The following is a 19,634-nucleotide window of genomic DNA, read 5'->3' as shown; positions in this document are numbered from 1 at the left end:
CCGTGTTCACGTACGAGGAATGGCTGGCATCGATGCTTTATCAGAGGCTGCCGCCTCCCAGGAATTCGATGAGGCTCGGTGTTTCTCAACATATTTTCTCTTGCTGTTGGGTTTTCCTCAAGTCTCTCTTTAACTTTTTTGGTCTCGAGTTGTCTCAATCGAGTCTGTCCATTCGTTGAGTTCAGGAACTCACTATTATCTACTCTCCTTCTCTTCTCAGTCTTTATATACTTTTCCCGCTTCCCAAACTCTCCGCGGGTTCCGCGTCTCCTTCGGACACAATGAAGTCGGCTACAACCATCTTGGCGGTCTTGGCGGCCGTTGCCAATTTGACTTCCGCTCAGACCGTGAGCGGAAAGGCGGAGGGCTTCGCGGCCGGAGTTACCGGTGGTGGAAGTCTTGCCGCCGTCACGCCCAAGGACATTGACGAGCTGACAAAGTACCTCACCGACGACGAGCCCCGTGTCATTGCTCTTTCCCAAGAGTATGACTTTACCGAGTCCGAGGGCACGGAGACCGGCACAGCATGCGCCAGCTGGGGGACCGGCGCCGCTTGCCAGAGAATCATCCAGGATGACTGCGGCAGTTCCACCAAGGAGACGGACACTTGGTACAAGGCCGCCCGTACGCCTATCGACGTCGGGTCCAACAAGACCATCATCGGTGTCGGTAACAAGGGCGTCATCAAAGGTAAGGGCTTGAGGATGCAGGGTAGCAACGTCATCATCCAGAACATTGAGATTACCGACCTGAACCACAAGTACGTCTGGGGTGGTGACGCTCTTTCTTTCGCCGGCGCTGACCTTGTCTGGGTCGACCACGTCACGGTAAGTCACATTCTGCCATAATCTAAGTATTTGTACCTTAATTGAAAGCTGACTTGAATCAAGACTACCCGTCCCGGGCGCCAGCACTACGTGTTCGGCTTCACTGCTAGCAAGCGCATCACCCTATCCAACAACTTCATCAACGGAAACTCGACCTACTCCACTGGCTGCGATGGATACCACTACTGGACTTTCGAAATGGTTGGTAAAGACGACCAGATTACCATGAAGAACAACTACGTGTACATGACCGCCGGTCGTGGTCCCGCTCTGAGTGGTTCCACCCTGCTTCACGCTGTCAACAACGTCTGGGAGGACACCAAGGGACACGCCATTGAGGGTGGCGAGGCTACCGCTCGCGGTATTTTCGAGGGCAACGCCTTCATCAACGTCAACCAGCTCGTCTCCGACTACCAGGGCAAGCTCTTCACCGCTCCTGATGCGACCAGCGCTGCGGAGTGCAAGACTGCGCTGGGCAGAGCGTGCGAACTCAACGTCTTCGAGGACACCACCGACGCGTTCAAGTACACCGATACCTCTTTCTTCAGCGACTTTGATGGTCTCACCATTGCCAGCGCCGCAGCTGGTAGTGCGATCAAGACCACCGTCCCCAGCAACGCCGGCATGGGCAAGCTCAGCGCTTCGTCTTCCTCCGATGCTACAACTGAGGCTGCTGCCGAGACCGTTGATACCGTCGAGACTACTCCCTCGGCCGCTCCCGTCGCATCCACTTCTGCTGCGCCCAAGGCTTCCGAGGCTGCGACTTCTGGATCCGTTGCCCTGTACGGCCAGTGCGGTGGCCAGGGCTACTCCGGTGCCACTACCTGCGCATCTGGCAAGTGTCAGCTTGTCAACGACTGGTATTCCCAGTGCGTCTAAGTCGATGGAATGAAGTCAACCAGACACGGCCAAAAGCAAGAGAGGGAACAGGTGTGCACATAATCACGGGTAACGGCATTGAGTTGCGATACCCACCCTTTTGTAATATCATTTCGGATTCATCGGATCCATGCATGTATATTTTTCCTCTGAACTATATTTTTTTGGCCTGGAGCCACGTAGAAAAAGTCAGCGTTTTGCATCAGGTAACGTCTTTGGAGGCGAATACTTTCCTGATTTGATGTGAATACTGAAACCACTATCCATGCATGGATCATGAGTCTCTAGAGCTTCAGCTCGTATAACTAGCGCATGTAATTTGACAACTGCCTGCCTTAGTGGGCTGGGTAAGGTGAGATTGATCCGCGGCGGCGGACAATATCCGTTATTGACTATGAGACGAACAGTCAAATTGCCTCGATTACCAAAGCTTCTCATGTTCCGATTTCCCGGGATGAAAGCTTCAATTGTGGGCGACTTAAAGCAATGGCAGAATTATTCGTCGAATCGTGGGTTTCACTGCCTCTTGTTCCCACTTTCGCTCTCGCATTCGCTCCCTGCCGTGGCTCAGGCCACGCCTTGTCTCCAGTTCACCACTCTCTTGAGTCGTGAACATTATCATCGCACATCTCAGCCTTGCGGCAGTACCGGGAACCACTGGAGATCCGATCTAGTTGAACCCGGCGATTGCTTCAAGTATGTTAAACCCTTCGACTATGAATTACTAACATGCCAAGCAATAGCTATTTAAGTATCTACATTTTCCTCTTTACAATAATCATTTTCACAACTTATAACTCAAGCAAACAGTCAACAGTCGCTTCAAGAATCACTCACTCACTTCAACGAACTCTCTTGCAATCAGCCCTACCTACTTCCCATTCAAAATGCAGTTCTCTACCGTGACCGCCATGATGACTTTCATCCTCGCTACCGCGACTGGGTACGCTATCCCTATTCTCTTCTGCCCATTCGTAACTCCTTCTCTTCTTCTATTGTTTTACGACAGGGCGCATGAGATACAAATTTCCAGAAGTTTGTGGCTAACAGACCATCAATTAGTGTCACCGCCAAGCATCACACCCAGCTTCATTGCATTACTGCCTCTGGAAGTGGCCAGTTCATCTTCGCATTCCCCGTAAGCTCTTGACTCCAGACCAAGGCCTGGTGCTCGAAACACAGAAACTGACAGCGAATTAGAACGATGCTGTGACCAACAAGGTCTGCCCCGGTTTCTGCTCCGACTGCACGCTCGGCGACAGCGATGGTCACCGTGTCTGCAACTCCCCCTCCAAGCAGATGGACGGCGATGGCTTCTCGAACGCCTGCATTGCTGCCGGTGCTATGGGCAGCGAGTAAGGAGCTTGATTAAGGTAGCTTAGATCAGCCGTATGTTTTGTAGCCAAGCCTTTTAGTCTCAAACCACTGCTCGAATGAGATGAGCTAAATTGTACCTGTTACCCGAGATGCGTGAATTAATGTACCACACTTGAATAGACTTCAGTTGTATGTCTTAACGCTTCAACTCTTGTATCTGTGCAATTGTGGACCCCTATACGTCCTACGGCTCTTCGTTGCTGAAGTCACGACTACTTCATTCCTATAGTTGCCGCTTTAGTCATCAGCCTCTGTGGACTCTTTATAAGAGAAAGCGCCCAAACCAGGCAAGATCGGGTAATTTACAGTACAGAATAGACTTAAGAGATCCTTACCAAGATGCCCTATCAATAGTTCCCAATTGAGCTTCTATAATCTTGGCTATTTCCCTTTGGGCCACAGCAAAGTAGTGAACCCTGCCCAAACTTTAGAGAGGTGTTTAAATATACTATCTTTGGCTCAGAAAGCAAACTCGTAGCCTATAATGAGCTTGGTATGGAGACTGTGGGCAGATGCTTAGGACCTTGGATGCAGAGTCCGGGGTCTTAAACTTACTGTAGAATCTCTTCTAACCAAGAGTTACGTTTCTGCACGGAAAGACAATACCAACTGCCGCGTACCCGCTCGCGCAATGTTACACAGGATGGCATCATCCCCAACAACCCCGGTAAGACGTCTAAACGATATTTAAAGGAAAGGTCGTCGTCCAACCACAACTTGCAGATATAAAGACCAGATAAGCGATCGGGAAAATAACTACATCCTCTTTATTGCCGAGCCATTTTGCCATGGGTGCGCGAGTCTGGATCCTCATCGGGAGAACCCCGACACACGGGCGCTGGTGATGTGCTCCGATGCGGCGTTGACGACTTTACCAGAGCATCATCTGTCTGAGGTTTCGTCGAACGTGGCAACGATAAATACTCTTTGGTAAAGACGATGTTGCTTTGGTATCGATAGTTCCTTCCGGTACTGTTGCAAGTCCAAATCCGATTTCAGACTCATACGCCATGTCAACTCCGTCGGTTCGCCGTTGGTACCACTGGTTTGCACCTACCGATAGCCCAGAGGAGAGGAAACTGATCCTCAAACTCGACTTTCTCATCGTACCATATGCTTTGTATGTCTTGATGTTTCTGCATGGTCTCTTCGACAAGACTGACCATACATCCGCAGCATCATCTACTGGGTCAAGTACATCGACCAGATCAACATCAGTAAGCGACCCTTCAAGACAAAATTTGAAGGTTTTCGTTGCAGCTAACAACAACATAGACAATGCCTACGTTTCTGGAATGGCCGATGAGCTCGGCTTCCACGGCAATGAGCTCGTCCAATTCCAGACCATCTTCGTCGTGGGCAACGTAGTCGGTCTTTTGCCGTTTATCTACCTGTTTCCAAGAGTTCCGATGCATGTGCTTGTTCCGACCCTAGATCTAGGTTGGGGCCTGTTTACCCTGCTGCAGTACCGTGCTCAGAGCTACGCGGAAATTATGGCATATCGATTCATGGTGGCCATCTTCGAAGTGAATTTTCTCTTTTACCTCGGCCGTCTTGGATTGAAGCTAACATGCAGAGCAGGCCTCGTACTTCCCAGGAGTTCACTTCGTCCTCGGTTCATGGTATCGAAGCGACGAGATCGGCCGCAGAGGCGGCATCTTCTATATCGGTCTTACCCTTGGCACCTTGACAGCATCCTTACTGCAAGCGGCAGCAGTGACATACCTCGACGGGACCCACGGCCTAGCCGGCTGGCGCTGGCTCTTCATCATCAACGCAATCATCACACTACCTCTCGCGGTAATCGGATACTTTGTCTGGCCCGGAACACCTGCAAAGCCAAACAAGCTGCTCATGAAGGAGTCCGAACTCGAGCTGGCACGTTCGCGTCTGGAAAAGGCTGGCGCATCAGTCAAGAGCACACCCTTCTCCTTGAACCTTTTGAAACGAGTCTTTACGAACTGGCGATTTTACGTCTTGATCATCTGGAATATTCTCTTCTTCAACACCAGTGCAAACAGCGCGGCGTTCTTGCTGTGGATCAAGAGTCTCGGCAGATACAGCACAGCTCAGATGAATAACCTGGCTGCGCTAAGCCCCGGGCTGGGAATCTTCTTCGTTCTGTTCATCAACTTTAGCGCAGACTTGTGGATTGGGCGCCCTGCTGCAATCACTCTGGCGTCAGCGATCAACTTCTCGGGACTGGTCATATTGGCCATCTGGAACGTGCCGGAAGCCGCAAAGTGGTATGCATTTAGCACCACATACTCTGCGGTTGCGGTCTCCTCGGTGCTGTACGGATGGGCCAACATCATCCTCAAACACAATATTGAGGAGCGGGCTTTGACATTGATCCTCATGACGGCCATCGCCACATCTACAAACGCGTGGATTCCGCTGTTTGTGTACCCAACCGTCGAAGCCCCAAGGTTTCCCAAGGGCTATGTGTACTCTGCCGTCATGGTTGTGCTGCTGGTTATCATGACGCAGGTTGTGAGGCTTTTGCTAGGTTCTCATGGGTAAGCTCGCTTGATCATGAGCAGTGGAAGGCCAAGAGCTAACTTTTTGCTAGGGAGAAGAGGATACGCAAAGCTCAGGATAGTGATAGTACTGCGGGATTTAGTGACGGGCATCCATCAACGAGCTACCAGACGTCTGATCAGAAGGGGCCTACGCCTGTAGTTGCGGCAGTCTGATTATGCGGTCATGGTGAGCTCAAAGGAAAGAGGTAGTAAAGGTGGAATCACCAGCAGATTCCACTTCATGGGAGACTGGTATTCGTTGACGATAGTGGCAACGCCAGTGACATCTTCGCGGCATTCCCGTAGGAGAATGATCTTTTCGTAACCAAATGCCGTCGATAGTTGTAAAACACTAACGTGTTGAATTGATTAACACAAGTTATACGTCTTTTCCTGAATATGTGGCGTGAAATCTGAGCGAGAAAAGGTCTCTGGACGGTAATGGTGATGATACGAGGCCACATCGATGCTTGCACATTAAACATGAACACTGCCTCGTGATCTGAAAACAGAGACAATTTGTGATATTCTTCTAGACTTCATCAATTCATCGCAATTATAGTCTTCTACCGCAGCCCATCCCCTCCTAAGCGACCTAATATCCCTCCCTCTTGTTCACAAGGTTTGCCAACTTCTTCCCCTCACTCAACCTCTTCAAATTCAACTCCAAAATCCCCAAAACCCTATCCCCATAACTCGTAGACAACCCGCTAATATGCGGCGTGATCAACAGATTCTTCGCCTTCCAAAGCGGGTGGCCATCAGGCAACGGCTCCGGATCCGTAACATCCAGCGCCGCCCCTCGAATCGTCCCCTCCTCCAGCGCCGTAATCAAATCATCCGTATTAATAATCGGACCACGCGCGATGTTCGAAATGAACGTCTTCTTCTCCGCCAAGATGCCAAACTCCTCGGCCGAGAGCAGGTGACTCGTCTTATCCGTCAACGGCGTCGCGACGACCAGCAAATCGAGCCCGGAACCCAAAAAGGCGTGCAGGTCAGCCTTGGAGGCGCCCGAGAACCATTTGGAGGGGAACTTGCCCTCCGGGTCGCCGAGCCCGGGGGGCGTGTAGGAGTCGTCGCGCTTGGATTCGGGGGTCGGGCGCGGGTGGAGGGTGTAGGCGTGGACTTTGAAGCCGAGGGCGGTGGCGACGCGGGCGGTTTGTCTGCCGATGCTGCCGTAGCCGAGGATGCCTCTGAGGATCTGTGAGAAATGGGTCCTGGGGCGTTTGGGTATGAGTGAGGGGGCTTACATTGTGCGGCCGACTGCGTCTTCCACGAAATCGTTGCCGCGTTGCCAGTGGCCGGAGCGGTAGTTGTCGATGTATTTAGGAACTGGGCGTTGAAGTTAGATGAGTGATTCCGGGAATATCTACGATTGCGATGGGGTATCTCTTACGTTGATGCTGGAACGAGAGGAATGTTGTTATGATCCATTCAGAAATCTGAGGTCTAGGGTTCTCATGTCAGTAGGAAGCCCTCATCCAGAAATCTGAACGACAAATCTCACCCATGGACACCATTCGCCGTGCAAAAGCTCACATCCGTATCCTTGAACAACGGGTCTGTGAGGATGTGATTGGCGCCAGCGCTCTGAAGCTGGACGTAGTGCAGCTTGGGCGCGTCCTCGATGGCGGGCAGGGCGCTGCCAGTCAGCAGGATCGTCACGTCCTTCCACTCATCATGGTTGAAGCTGTCTTTCGGTTTCCTGTCGGCCCAGCCTAGCTCGTGATGCACCACCTTCAGGTCGGGGAACTCGGCGCGCACCCTGTCAAGCCATTCCTGCGGCAGCGGGAATTGCGAGAGGACTAGAAGCTTGTGACCCTTGAGGGTCTTGTTCGGTGGCGGGAGGAGCATGATCATTGGTGTGGTGGGTTGTTTTATGAGGGACGCCTCAGGGGGAGGATCTCAGGAGTGAGAGAGGAAGTTGGGCGATAAGCTTGGTTTTATAGCTTATAAAGCAACGCTGAGGTAAACTCGGGATGAGATGAAAGCCGTTTGTGTGAGTTTGAGAGTCTGAGAAGCTCCGACGGGATTGGAGGGTTTGGTTTCGTTTCAGCTGATGATCGCACAGTAAAGCAGGCCAAGCTTCTCAAATCTCCAACCGTCGCACTTTCAATCCCACCATCGGCATCTTTATGGGATTCGTCGGGGTGCGGGGAGCTGCTTTGCGCATCGCAGGGTCGAATTGCGCAACAGGCAGGTCGGAAAGCCGCCGATGCGACCGATGGCCGGGGTGGGGGGAACACCAATGAACCAAGCCAAGGACTTTAATTCCTATGTACTACTCTCACTGTAGAACTGTGTTGGGGGGAGAGGGCGCTCTTGGGGTTCAGACGGCTCGGTCAATGGCGTGCGGCAACATCGTCCATGTCATCATCACTGAGCAAGGATAAGGACCGTCCTGGTCCAATTGTGAAGCGGCATTGGCTGTATTAGCATCAACTTATCAATCCGTCCCGGACCGGTGTCGGCGACGGGTTGGAGATGCGGTGTTGGATACGGTTCTCCCGCCGTACACCAGTCTCAACTCCCGTTCTAAACGCCGGGCCTCATACATTTGTGCGTATAAGAACGCCATTGGGTTTTGAAGTAGACGGAAGACTTTCATTCACTCCTAGTACCTGCATCGATGACTTGACATATGACAGTGTACTCTAATTGACCGGGGTCTTCGGAATGATACGCTGATGCTTTGTAATTCACGATAAGAGTGATTTCGCTGCTCAACTCCACAACTAAAACCCATGCTCTTGGCGATTTCATTTATGACACCTCATCGATCAAATGAGATGCTATAGATACTCACAAAGACTCCTTAAGCTTTGCTCTTTGTGTAGCCCAATGAGTACGATCATGAGAGCCCATATGAAACATCCAAGCAGGCGGTGAAAACGACGAGTCAATTCTGCCGGGACAACTGAGGGGGCCTGCATACAAGCTTCCCCACCACATGACATGAGGCGCGCCCTTGACGATCGTTTCTAACATCTTATGGATACGTTGTAGAATACAGTAGAGGTACAAATACTGCCTCTCGATCACGACATTTGAGGCTCTGCTAGCCTTTCATATCGTAGTCTCACTCATCATAGAATTACAGTAGCAACCATCTTGTACACTTGAAGATGGCATCTGTCCGACACGCCCGCCGGGAGGGTAAGGCACTCCATCTCCGGAACCATGGCAGACGGGGCCCAGGACTGACACCCCACCAGATATCCCCACCATCCTAAGCCTCATCAGAGAGCTCGCAGACTACGAGCACGAGCTCGACAGCGTCCTTGCCACAGAAGAGACCCTCGGCGCCACAGTCGCCTTTGCGCCCTCGTCACCCCAGGAAACAACCTACACGCCAGGCAAACCCCAAACGGAGCCCACATCGCCGTCGAAACCCGCGCGTTGCCTCCTCCTCTTCAACGAGGCCGGCGAGGGCGTCGGCATGGCCCTCTACTTTTACAACTACAGCACCTGGCGCGCCAAGCCGGGCGTCTACCTCGAGGACCTCTACGTGCGTCTGTCGGAGCGCAAGAAGGGCTACGGCAAGCGGCTGCTCGTCGAGCTGGCCAAGGAGGTCGTCGCCATGGAGGGCGGACGGCTCGAGTGGTCCGTCTTGAAGTGGAATGAGCCGAGTATCAAGTTTTACGAGTCCATTGGCGCAAAGGCCATGAACGACTGGGTTGGCATGCGCGTCGATGGCGACGCCCTGCCGAAGCTGGCTGGCTTGCTTGATTCGTGAGGAGGCCAGTCTCTACCGAAAGAAGAAAAAATAGTTACAGTCATATAATACATCGTTAAAGTATGAGACCAGCAACACAGCTAATCCAGAGGATACCTTTCTGAGATGCTCTCCCTCACTATCTGTGGCATTCTTTTGCCTGTAAGAAAAATGATCCGGCCATTCTAGTACACGGACTCTCGATATCTCGGCTTTCTAGCCTCCCTGGGCGCCTTTGGCTTGATGGGTATGTTAGAGGCGGTATGACGTCTGTCATACCAATGAATTTGTCCGCCTATTTTGACGTCAAAGATGCTCTCCTCGAGTCACTCGAATTGGTGTCGCGTGTGTCTCGCTGCCTGTGATCTCTAGACTTGGAGAGCTTGAAGTTTCCAAAGCTACCTGCCGTGCTGTCGAGTTGACGCGGAGGCCTGGATAGCTTGGGATTCTTAAAGTCACGGGGCCTTGCTACAAAGTCGCCAGGAGTTCCGGGCTTCTCGGAATCAGGCGACTTAGACCGAGGCTCGAAAGTCGCACCGGCGTCACCACCAGAACTGACGGGTTTTGCACTTCTAGACTGGGCTTTCTCATCCCCAGGCACAGCAGTACTGCTCGTGTTTGTAGACTCGTGTCGCTCTGATTTCGGTACGCGGCCTTGGGCATCGACGCCTTCGAAGAAATGATGATGCGTCGCAGTGACCACGGGCAGTTCTAATTCCACGCGACCCCACACAGGCCTTGCCGATTTGCTCTGGCCCCCCTTCATATATGAGGTTGCCTGCCACATCTTGAGATATTCACGCCGCACAGCGCGCTTGGAGAAGGCGCGGCGTTTGACATTCTCAATTACAATTCGGTCCCTCTTCTCATTGTGTCCAAGACGGAGGCGACGTGCTTGCGAATATGGTCCAAGGTCCTTCTCGCCGGTGAGCAATTCGAGCTCTCGTTGACTTGGTCGTTCAGTCTCGCGAACAGGGATTAGGGCGGAAGACTGCCACTCCCACGGTTCCCGCGGTTCCTGCGATTCCCATTCGTCTCCATCGTTGCCAGAGAGTATCGAAGACCGCTCGCTAGTCATGGCATCTTGAGGCGCTTCGACGGGGCCGCCGGCGATAGGTCGTCGTCTCAACATCCTGTACATCTCAAGAGGCGCCTCTCCGGATGCGAGCTGCTGTAAAGACTCCCAATTTGCCTGGGATACCGGAGGCATGATTTTGTCGGCCTGGGCCTTCCAGAACTTTCTTGTGAGTTTCGTTACTCTCCGCAATGCGACTGGACGACCCCAGCCGTCCTTCTCGGGTACATCTTTTTCTGGATCAAGATCGCCGATTGTGCCTCTAGGAAAGGCAGCGCCCGTGGTGTTACGCTGGTGGCTCTTTTGCGCCCTGAGGTATCGATCCAGCTTGGGAAGGTCCCAATTTTCTTCCATAGGACTGAGATGTTGCCGAAGCCAGGGCGTGGGCTCGTCCCAGGTGTATTCGCGGTTCCAAGGATGGATTTTGGCGCGCTTTTCCATCATCTTTTTATGCTCTTCCTTTTTCTTTGCGAGCTCTTCTAGCTTGGCAGGGTCGGCCTTGGGGTCCGGCGCCTTTTGGACAAATGAGGCCATAAGCTCGCGGCGGGATTTGCCAAGTCGGCCAAAGGCATGCCACATGACACGCCGTAGACGGGCTTGATCGCCTTCAACAGCAGCCTGAAGTACAGGAACCTTGTGTTTTGCGTCGGCAAGGACCTTTTTGCGCCGGTCCTCTTCCCTTTCTCGAGCTTCTGCTGAGTTGAGGGACCCGGGGATGTTGAGCTCGCTTTCAGCCATCCTGTCCCGCTCGTCTCGAAAAGCCGTCCGTATGCGATGATCGAGGAACGGTCGTATTGAGGGAGGAAAGTAGGTGGCAGAGCGCAGCAGGTGGCGGTAGACATGCAACGGCTGCACTGGCCGTGGCAAAGGTATTCGAGTCTGCATTGCGGCGGTATCGGTGAAGGCCTTCGTCGCAGAGGACGGACAGGACGGCGAAAGAGGGAGGAAAGGTCAATCGGAAGGTGAGGATGTTAGGGCGAGACTGGTCTTTTCTTCATCGTGGTTGTTGCAAGGTCGGGCGGAAACGCATGTGCGATGTCGAGCAGGATGCATGCAGATGACAATGCAGAGGAGCACCAAGCTACCTTAGAAGAAACTGCCCTGACAGGACCTGCACTGTCCCCTTGCGCCGCTGCTCCCCGTTGGCTCGTTGATTCGGCTGGGTTGAGTCCGACTGGCCCAAGCTCCGGAGGTGGGGCCTTTAATCGGCTGGCGGTCGGCTTACCTCTGAACTTGAGAATTCACAAAGACAAGTAAGAAGACACGGAGTAGATATATAGGGATATATAGGAACAGTGACATGACTTTTGTCTAAAAGCTGAATATCAAGGCACTGTCTTACTTCCTACGCCAAGTGCAAGATCAAGTCCCTACTCAGAGGCTGATGAGAACAATAGGGAAGGTGAGCTGTGACTTGATTATACGTGACTGAGAGCATTGCACACGTCGTATTGTACTCCGTACGTACCTTGCCTTATGAGGTGACGGATGAGTGGATGAGTGGGAGACTCGACATGAGCGTTTTGACTGCCCCTCATTTTGCTATGAGATGAGAATCATGCTTGAGTTCCATTCCATGACCCCTCAGGGCGGGGGGGGGGGGGGGGGGGGGGGGGGGGGGGGAAAAGGGGGGGGGGTGGGGGGGGGGTGGGGGGGGGGATTCTTGTGTTGGTGGGTGGGCTTCTGGGGTGGGGGGGGGGGGGGGGGGGGGGCGGGGGGGGGGGGGGGGGGGGGGGGGGGGGGGGGGGGGGGGGGAGGTGGCAGAGACGCGATAAGAGGTCTGATAAGTGTGGCCGTGAATGGAAGCAGCGCCTGCCCAGTGAGTCGAGAGTGAGACGCGTCACGCCCTTTCCTTCCACTTTCAAGAACGCGTTGGAGGGAAGCAGGGGCCCAGGAGGAACCTTCCGCTTCCTGGAGGTCGGCGCACAGTCAGAAAGATACGTACGTTCCCAAGGTACTTTGCCTTGCGTACCTACTACCTACCTTAGGTAATGTATCGTTGAACGTGAGAATGGTGGCCTGTGCATCTCGCTTCACAAATGGGAAAGCACCAATTCTCCCCCTCCTCCCTTCCCAAGTTCCCGCCCTTGAGTCAGCCGTCTCCCCCCGTTCCTTTCCACTACTTCCAGGTTCCCAGCCAGCGAGCGCACAGCGTGCCGTAAATTGAGACGCGCGACACGCTCACATCGCAAGACACGCCCTCGCGAAACAGACACGTCCCCAACACCGTTAATTGAAATTCCCATTTCGGGCCCAGTGCCGCGGGCCCTTTTTCATTTTCGGACCCGGCAACCAAAGCGACGAATACTCGCAGTTGTGAACTCTGTCAGATATCCACTTGCTCTCCAGTCTGCCGTTGTCTGGACGCTCCAATCTCAACCTCATCCTTCTTCCTTTGGTGGCACTTTTTTGCGCCTTTCTGAACCTCAAATCCACCGCCTCTTTCTGCTCTTGGCTCGAACCCGAAAGACACCTCTTTCTCTCCCTTGGAGAATAGCCGCCTACCACCCAAACCTCGCCTTCGCATCCTTCCACTCACAACCCACGACTCTACTCTGCTGCTGCTGCTGCTGCTGCTGCTTGTCCCTCCAGCTGCCCTGCTTTGATCTTCCATCATCCGTCGTTACTGCTACCTGTGGCATAGCTACTGCATCCGCATACCTAGTACCGAGAGAGTCGATACCCAGCACAACGCACACAAAGCACCCGGTCAAAGGTGGCGCAACGCAAAGCACCGCAAAGCAACGCACCGCACAACGAGCCCCCAACCAAAGACCAAAGGGAACAAGACGGCCGCGGTTGCACGCATTTCGCATTTCGAATCAGCGCATCCCCCAAATCCACTCTGTGACCTCTTCATCTTCTCAACCTCTACAACTACAAGGCCAAGCCATACCTCTCAACGTCGATTGATCGCCTCATTTATATAGAGCTCCGTTCCTCTACAACCCCTCTCCCCTCCTCTCCACCTACCGATCACATCGCCTTGCCATCGGTTGCTCGCTGCCAATGTGCTAGCGCTGGCACATGTCTTCGACCACCCTCACAACTGCCCAACCCTCCCACTCCCTCAATTCCCGCCGCAAATCCTCCTTGTCCACCGCCCGACACCAAGATAACCGCGGGAATCCCGCTTCTACAGCAGTGATGCCTTCCGCATCGCAATCACAGCCATCATCCCAACAGTCTTTCACAATGAGCCAGCAATCTCAGGGCGGCTACCGAGCCTATGGAGGGGACTCGAGGCTCGCCAATGAGGCCCCGCAGATTTACAGCGTAAGTACCGGTCTTGCTTGTGGTCGCGCTACCCCAATGTCGCAGTTCACCATACTGGACAGTTGCACTGACAAGCGCAACTAGGCCGTCTATTCCGGTGTCGACGTCTACGAGATGGAAGTTAATGGTGTCGCCGTTATGCGCAGGCGGCAAGACAGCTGGCTCAATGCCACACAAATCCTCAAAGTGGCCGGTGTCGACAAGGGAAAGCGCACAAAGATACTCGAAAAGGAGATCCAGACTGGCGAGCATGAAAAGGTCCAGGGAGGATACGGAAAATATCAGGGCACCTGGATCAAGTTCGACCGAGGCGTCGAAGTCTGCCGTCAATACGGCGTAGAGGAGGTCCTGCGCCCCTTGCTGACGTACGACATGGGTCAGGATGGAGGAGTGGCAGGCCGAGGAGACTTCAATACCCCGACCAAGGAGCAGGCCATGGCTGCGCAGAGGAAACGAATGTACAATGCCGGGAACGAGGCAAGGACGAATGCCATGGCCGGTCTCAACGGCACCTTTTTCAAAAATATTTCAACCACGGCGTCGCACGCTGTCGCTGCTATCAGCAAGGCACGATTCGACTCGCCTGGCCCGAGAAGCCGTAACGGACCAACCAAGGCGCCCAGCTTCAGCCGCCAGAGCTCTATGCAAAATGGCGATGACTTCCCGGGCAACTCACAGCAAAGCTTCGCTTCCGACTACGGTAACCAGAACGACTCGGCCTATTCGACCCAGCAAACAAGTCAGCAGTTCGATGGCCCAGAGCCGCCTAGGAAGCGACAGCGGGTAACCATGACACCGCAAGACAGCTTCGGATACAACAACAACTCTATGGAGATGTACCAGAACCAGTTCCCCGGATCGCCCACAGAACCCAACGAATCCTTCATCTACTCTCAAGCGAATGCCCCGCCACACGACGGCCACAGCCCTCTGAGCCCTCTACCATTCGAAATGTCCCCTGATGCGGAAGCGAAGCGTAGCATGCTCATGAGCCTCTTCATGGACTCAGCAACCTCGGATCAGTCAAAGCATGAGATGCTGCGGACATTAGCCCCCATTGAACTGGATATGCCTATCGATCAGCAAAGCCATACTGCCCTACACTGGGCGGCTACGTTATCACGTATGTCTCTCTTGCGGGCGCTCATTGCAGCAGGCGCCAATCCTTTTCGAGTCAATGCCTCTGGAGAGACCGCTCTGGTCAGGGCATGTGTTGTGACAAACTCCATGGACCTGGGACAGTTTCCCGATCTCCTTGATGTTCTCGGAAGCACTATCGAGGTTCGCGACAGCAAGGGACGGACCGTTTTGCACCATATTGCCATGACGAGCGCCGTAAAGGGCAGGAACGCGGCAAGCAGGTATTACCTCGAAAGCCTCCTGGAATGGGTCGTGCGACAGGGCAGCAATCCCAACGGGCAACTCGCTGCCAATGGAAAGGGAGAGAGCGCTCCAGCCAGCTCACAATCTCAGCCATCATCACAGCCCAAAATGGGTATCGCTCGCTTCATGTCGGAGATTGTCAATGCCCAAGACCATGCCGGCGACACGGCCTTGAACATCGCAGCACGGATAGGCAACCGAAGCATCATCTCACAACTGCTAGAGGTCGGCGCTGACGGCGAAATTGCCAACCGCGCTGGTCTGCGGCCCGTAGACTTCGGCATTGGGGGTGAACCTGCGGACGAAGCTTCCAAGATCATCAACGGAACCAACGGCAACGCAACAAATGGAGATGTCGAGAAGAACGGACTCGTCAGCAGTGAACCAACAAAGGAAAGCAGTGATGACATTATTTCATGTAAGTTTGATGTCCCCCTTTTACCACATCACCAAACTGACATTCCATCAGCGATTACACATCTCCTTACCGAAGCAAGCTCGACTTTCCAAAGCGAAGTGAAGTCAAAACAGGCCGTCATCGAGTCTCTCCACACCACCCTCCGCACAACATCAGCCCAACTAGGCGAGGCCAAGAGAAACCTCGAAGCCATGCAAGCAACTTTGCGCAAGCAGCAACTCGCGCGGCAAAAAGTTTCAAACCTGAGCCACGCCCGCGAAGAAGAACAAGTGCGCCTCACGCAGGAACAGAATCGGGCGGGGCGAACGAATGCCCTCTCATCGTCATGGGAGACGGAACTCAGCGCGGCGCTCGAGACGGCCGGCACGAATGGCGAAGGCGGCCTTTTGCCTTCGGCGGCGACCCTCAAGGCGAGATTAAGCGCCGTGTCAGCAAGACGGGACGTTACGCGCAAGATGGCGGGTGCGCTCAAGGGGAGGAGCAAGGACCTCGAGGTCAAGTACCGGCGCGTGGTGGCCATGTGTACGGGGGAGCCCGAGGACCAGGTCGATGCTGTCGTTGATGGTCTGTTGAGGGCGGTGGAGAGCGAAAAGGGCGAGTTGGAAGTTGAGCGTGTGAGGCGGTTCCTCGGCGGCGTCGAGGGTGTGGTGCACTAAGGGACTCTACCTACTGTGTGGTGTTGCGTCTCAACAGGATGGAAAGAGAAGAGAGAGAAGTGCTCTCAGGAGAGAGAGCTATTTTGTGTGGATATTGTCATACCCCTATGTTGGAGAAGCATCCTTTTTTTTTTATTCACGCCAATCCGATCGTTTTGGCAAGTATTCGTATATTCGAAAGAGGAGTGGTGGTCTTTTGCCTGGTTTTTATTTTACTCAATGGCGTTGGAGGGGAGTGAGGAACGCAAATCAGGAGATGCGCGCGCGAGGCTCAGCTCAGAATATCATGATATTATTTATTCGTCTTGGCCATACAAGACGAGGCTTTCAACCATTACAAGTCTTTTTTCGATCTTCAAGACTCGTTGAGGTTTTCCAAAACGTCCTCATGCCTAAGCTATCTTTTGAATGTTTTGCCCACCTATGAACTAAGGTATCCCAGGGGTGGTGGTGGTACCAAGCTTCTTGACTTTGTCTGTTCCCTCCCCAAAACGCCTTGCAATGCTGCTGTGAGATTCTGAAATAAAAAAGCATCGACTCGCTTGTCCTTCTTCTCCTCTTTCCTTTCTTTTTCTCTGACTAGTCCTTCCCTGCTTTCGTCTTTCCTAGGCAGTCTAGTCGTGACAGTCCTCACCTTGCCAGGCCAGACGCATAAAGGCCCTCCCATCGTTCCTCGACACCGCCCACCAACTTCTTGGCTCTCTCAATCTCTCTGTTCAGTTCCTCCACATTGCGCGTAAGCGCACTAACCTCCTCAAACCGTCTCGCATCCCGAGCAGAGTCCACCATTTGCTGCACCATGAAGCGCTGCTCCTCCAGGACCACCAAACGCTCACGAGCCTCCTTCTCTTCCGTCTCGAGCGCTGATACGGCAGTGCTGGTCTCGCTTGCCTGGCTTGCTGTTTCGGATTCGGCGAGCTCTTGATTACGGAGGGGCGAGAGGTGGAGGGATGACGAGGACCCATTCACGTTGCCAGACTGCAGGGCTCGGAGGCGAGAAGCCTGTGATGAACGAGAGCGTAGGATTTGTGGCACCGACTTGAGGGTCAACATATGGGTATGTAGGAACGTAGAGGCGGCAGCGTAGACGGCTTGCTGTAAGCGAAGCTGTGTCTTGGAGGTAGTTTTCATGTCGCGGAGTCGACGGGCGGCCGTATCGTATTTGGTAAACGCATCGGTAAGGCGTTTCCTGATTTTTGAAGCCTCCTGAATCTGAGCATGTGTGGGAGGTGGTTTTGATGATTCGACCCCATCGTCCCCCTCTGGCTGGAGAGCAAGTAATGTTCGTTGGAAGATGGGCATAAGCTGGCGAATACCGCGCTCGAACTGGCGCAATGTCTCGTATGCTCGCTGGTCAGCTGGCTTGTGGGAGATGGTTGACGCAAAGTCGCGCTTCGCAAATATTGTGTGATTGCATTCGCGGCACATGCGAACGTCGATGCTGAGTTGGCCAGGCTGTGCCGCTGTTGGGGGCTTCTCCGTCGCAGGGCTCGTAGCTGAGACTGTTAGGCGCGACACGCGTGAAAATGATGCCGTAGATTGAGACTCACGACTGGCAATGCTCAAGCCCACCTCACTCGAGCAGCCTGTAAGTGGATCGGCGCAGACCACCCTGCCACATATGCGGCAGTGGTGTCTTCTAAACGTCCAAGATCCAAACTCTTGTTGACAATATGGGCATTGCGTGACGGAGGCGTCATCTTCCCAAGTAACAACCGACTGCTCAATCAGTTTCCTCTGGTTCTTTTGACCCGCAAGAGCGGCGACAGGCGACAGCAGACTTCCTCCATTTGTCGTGACATCTTCGGGCGCATTCGCAAGCAACTGCGTCAGCTTGGTCAAACGCTTTTCCAGCCTAGCCACTTCGAGATTCTGCCTCTCGACCCTCTTCCGTCGCATCTCCGCAAACGTTGAGGTGTGATCAATCAGGACACCGTTGTGGTCGTTGTAGCCATCTCTCGACTTGTAACACGTCTCGCAGACTCGGACCCAGTATCCCCGCACGGGGTCGTGCTGGGCAGACCTCGACAACTTCATCTGGTACATGGTGTGCTCCTCGCAGAATAACCTGCCGCAATTCCTACAATTGATGCTTCCATTGACAGCTCCAAGGCCTTTCCCGCACGTCGGGTCGGTGCATCGGTCGTTGCTCGTTTGTCGTTGCCAATGCGATCGTGTAATGAGCTCGTCCGGGTCTATCGGTCCCTCAATGAGCTTCGCAGTCGTAGGCGGGGCAATGGGCAGGGACTCGTTGGATTCGAAGACGTCAAGACCTCGCAATTTTTGGTTGATTATAGACAGTGGTTGGAACCGTTTGGCCTTGAGCACCTGCTTGTCGAACCAGGTGCGGACCTCATCTTGTTCGACTTCGGGAAGTTCTTGGTGGTTATCGTCGATGTGTCTGAGGAGGGAGGGTCAGAGACTAGAGTTCAGTGTCGCAAGGAGGCAAAGACAAATTCACCTGTTGAGTTGAAGCAGGGTCAACTGTGGTTTACCATTAGCAAGCCTCTCTCATGAACGACAAACGTTGGAACAGACCATTTCCTCTTCGCATATTGGGCAGACTAGCTTGGAACTGGAAGTAGCGGCTCTAGAGGGGCCTCCAACACTAATGTTGGAACCAACATCTTGGGCAAAGTCGGGTAAAGGGCTCGAGACTGGAGGCGAAGCCGAGGAGGAGTTGAGCGACAGAGTGCTTTCTGAGGGAGCAAAGGGACTGGGTGTGCGTTGGTGCCCGTTGATAGCAGGAGGCGTGGGAGGGGCGAGGCCTTTGCCGCTGCCCAAGATGCGGCCGCCTCCCAGCTTGCGGCCGGACATCGTGGAAAACGGAAAGACGATAGCTACGAGACCATGAATCGGAGGTGGAAAGGAGGGGACGTCGATGTTGTTTTGCTCGGGTTGTCTCGGCGGGATCGGAATTTGAGTGTGTTGGAAGGGCGGGGGGGGTTTTGATGGTGTAGATGGCAGATGGCAGATGACAGACGCAGGTCGCAAGTGCAAGTGGTTCGTGGCGGTGGTTCGTCTTCACGGGTGACGGCCCCGTCACCTCAGCTCACGGGCACCTCAGTGGAGGGCAGGATGGTTCCAGTTCCAGTTGCAGTTCCAAGTTGTAGGTTCCCGCGCAGCCCGTCAGGCCTCTTCCCTGCCCAGGGATTGGAGAGAATCAGCAGCAAAGCAGTGGGCGGACGGCAGGCGGACGGCGGGCGGGAAAGGCAATGGCAGGCAATGGCAGGGCGGTAGGGGAGGACGACAGGGGTTGGGGAGCAACGCATTCGGCGGGATTTGGAGACCGGGACGCTAAAGACATGCGCTAAAGGCTGCGCTAGTGGACACACGCGCTGACCAGGGCCCACAGACAGGGGGAAGGCGGGGCAGCCGTGTGCCGACTGATACAGAGGTACTTCTATCAACACCCATGATGAGCCATGGACGAGGTATACATCTATCGTGCAGACCGCCATTGCGTTCCTCGGTGTGGGGACGCCAGCCTTATCGACGGCCTT

General features: G+C 53.9%; 8 protein-coding genes across 8 annotated transcripts; 5 read left to right on the top strand and 3 right to left on the bottom strand.

Annotated features, from left to right (window-relative positions):
• Positions 1–281: 281 nt before the first annotated feature.
• Positions 282–1,706, top strand: CABS01_14164 (pectin lyase; the record flags this gene model as incomplete). The annotated part of the gene is made up of 2 exons (XM_060547504.1): positions 282–827; positions 891–1,706. 2 exons carry the CDS (start codon positions 282–284, stop codon positions 1,704–1,706), a joined length of 1,362 nt encoding a protein of 453 aa, XP_060393621.1.
• An 887-nt stretch (positions 1,707–2,593) lies between these two features.
• On the top strand, positions 2,594–3,065 carry CABS01_14163 (uncharacterized protein; the record flags this gene model as incomplete). Its single annotated transcript, XM_060547503.1, has 3 exons — positions 2,594–2,649; positions 2,769–2,844; positions 2,907–3,065. The coding sequence occupies 3 exons, from the start codon at positions 2,594–2,596 to the stop codon at positions 3,063–3,065; spliced, it is 291 nt and encodes a 96-aa protein (XP_060393620.1).
• A 1,028-nt stretch (positions 3,066–4,093) lies between these two features.
• On the top strand, positions 4,094–5,779 carry CABS01_14162 (uncharacterized protein; the record flags this gene model as incomplete). Its single annotated transcript, XM_060547502.1, has 5 exons — positions 4,094–4,203; positions 4,260–4,300; positions 4,359–4,609; positions 4,665–5,602; positions 5,656–5,779. 5 exons carry the CDS (start codon positions 4,094–4,096, stop codon positions 5,777–5,779), a joined length of 1,464 nt encoding a protein of 487 aa, XP_060393619.1.
• A 421-nt stretch (positions 5,780–6,200) lies between these two features.
• On the bottom strand, positions 6,201–7,462 carry CABS01_14161 (D-isomer specific 2-hydroxyacid dehydrogenase; the record flags this gene model as incomplete). Its single annotated transcript, XM_060547501.1, has 4 exons — positions 6,201–6,801; positions 6,859–6,940; positions 7,005–7,057; positions 7,116–7,462. 4 exons carry the CDS (start codon positions 7,460–7,462, stop codon positions 6,201–6,203), a joined length of 1,083 nt encoding a protein of 360 aa, XP_060393618.1.
• A 1,271-nt stretch (positions 7,463–8,733) lies between these two features.
• On the top strand, positions 8,734–9,344 carry CABS01_14160 (acetyltransferase; the record flags this gene model as incomplete). Its single annotated transcript, XM_060547500.1, has 2 exons — positions 8,734–8,764; positions 8,824–9,344. 2 exons carry the CDS (start codon positions 8,734–8,736, stop codon positions 9,342–9,344), a joined length of 552 nt encoding a protein of 183 aa, XP_060393617.1.
• Positions 9,345–9,618: 274 nt separating this feature from the next.
• CABS01_14159 (uncharacterized protein) lies at positions 9,619–11,283 on the bottom strand (the record flags this gene model as incomplete). Its single annotated transcript, XM_060547499.1, has 1 exon — positions 9,619–11,283. The coding sequence occupies one exon, from the start codon at positions 11,281–11,283 to the stop codon at positions 9,619–9,621; it is 1,665 nt and encodes a 554-aa protein (XP_060393616.1).
• Positions 11,284–13,593: 2,310 nt separating this feature from the next.
• CABS01_14158 (uncharacterized protein) lies at positions 13,594–16,131 on the top strand (the record flags this gene model as incomplete). The annotated part of the gene is made up of 3 exons (XM_060547498.1): positions 13,594–13,674; positions 13,759–15,475; positions 15,527–16,131. The coding sequence occupies 3 exons, from the start codon at positions 13,594–13,596 to the stop codon at positions 16,129–16,131; spliced, it is 2,403 nt and encodes an 800-aa protein (XP_060393615.1).
• Positions 16,132–16,761: 630 nt separating this feature from the next.
• On the bottom strand, positions 16,762–18,948 carry CABS01_14157 (FYVE zinc finger; the record flags this gene model as incomplete). The annotated part of the gene is made up of 3 exons (XM_060547497.1): positions 16,762–18,532; positions 18,593–18,615; positions 18,670–18,948. 3 exons carry the CDS (start codon positions 18,946–18,948, stop codon positions 16,762–16,764), a joined length of 2,073 nt encoding a protein of 690 aa, XP_060393614.1.
• Between the last annotated feature and the right edge of the window lie 686 nt (positions 18,949–19,634).

Source organism: Colletotrichum abscissum, assembly GCF_030869225.1.
Source record: "Colletotrichum abscissum strain IMI 504890 chromosome Unknown Scaffold_51.1, whole genome shotgun sequence".
In the NCBI taxonomy this organism is placed as follows: Eukaryota; Fungi; Ascomycota; class Sordariomycetes; order Glomerellales; family Glomerellaceae; genus Colletotrichum; species Colletotrichum abscissum.
Note: the sequence above shows the minus strand (reverse complement) of the source record. Positions and strands in the feature narration are given on the sequence as shown.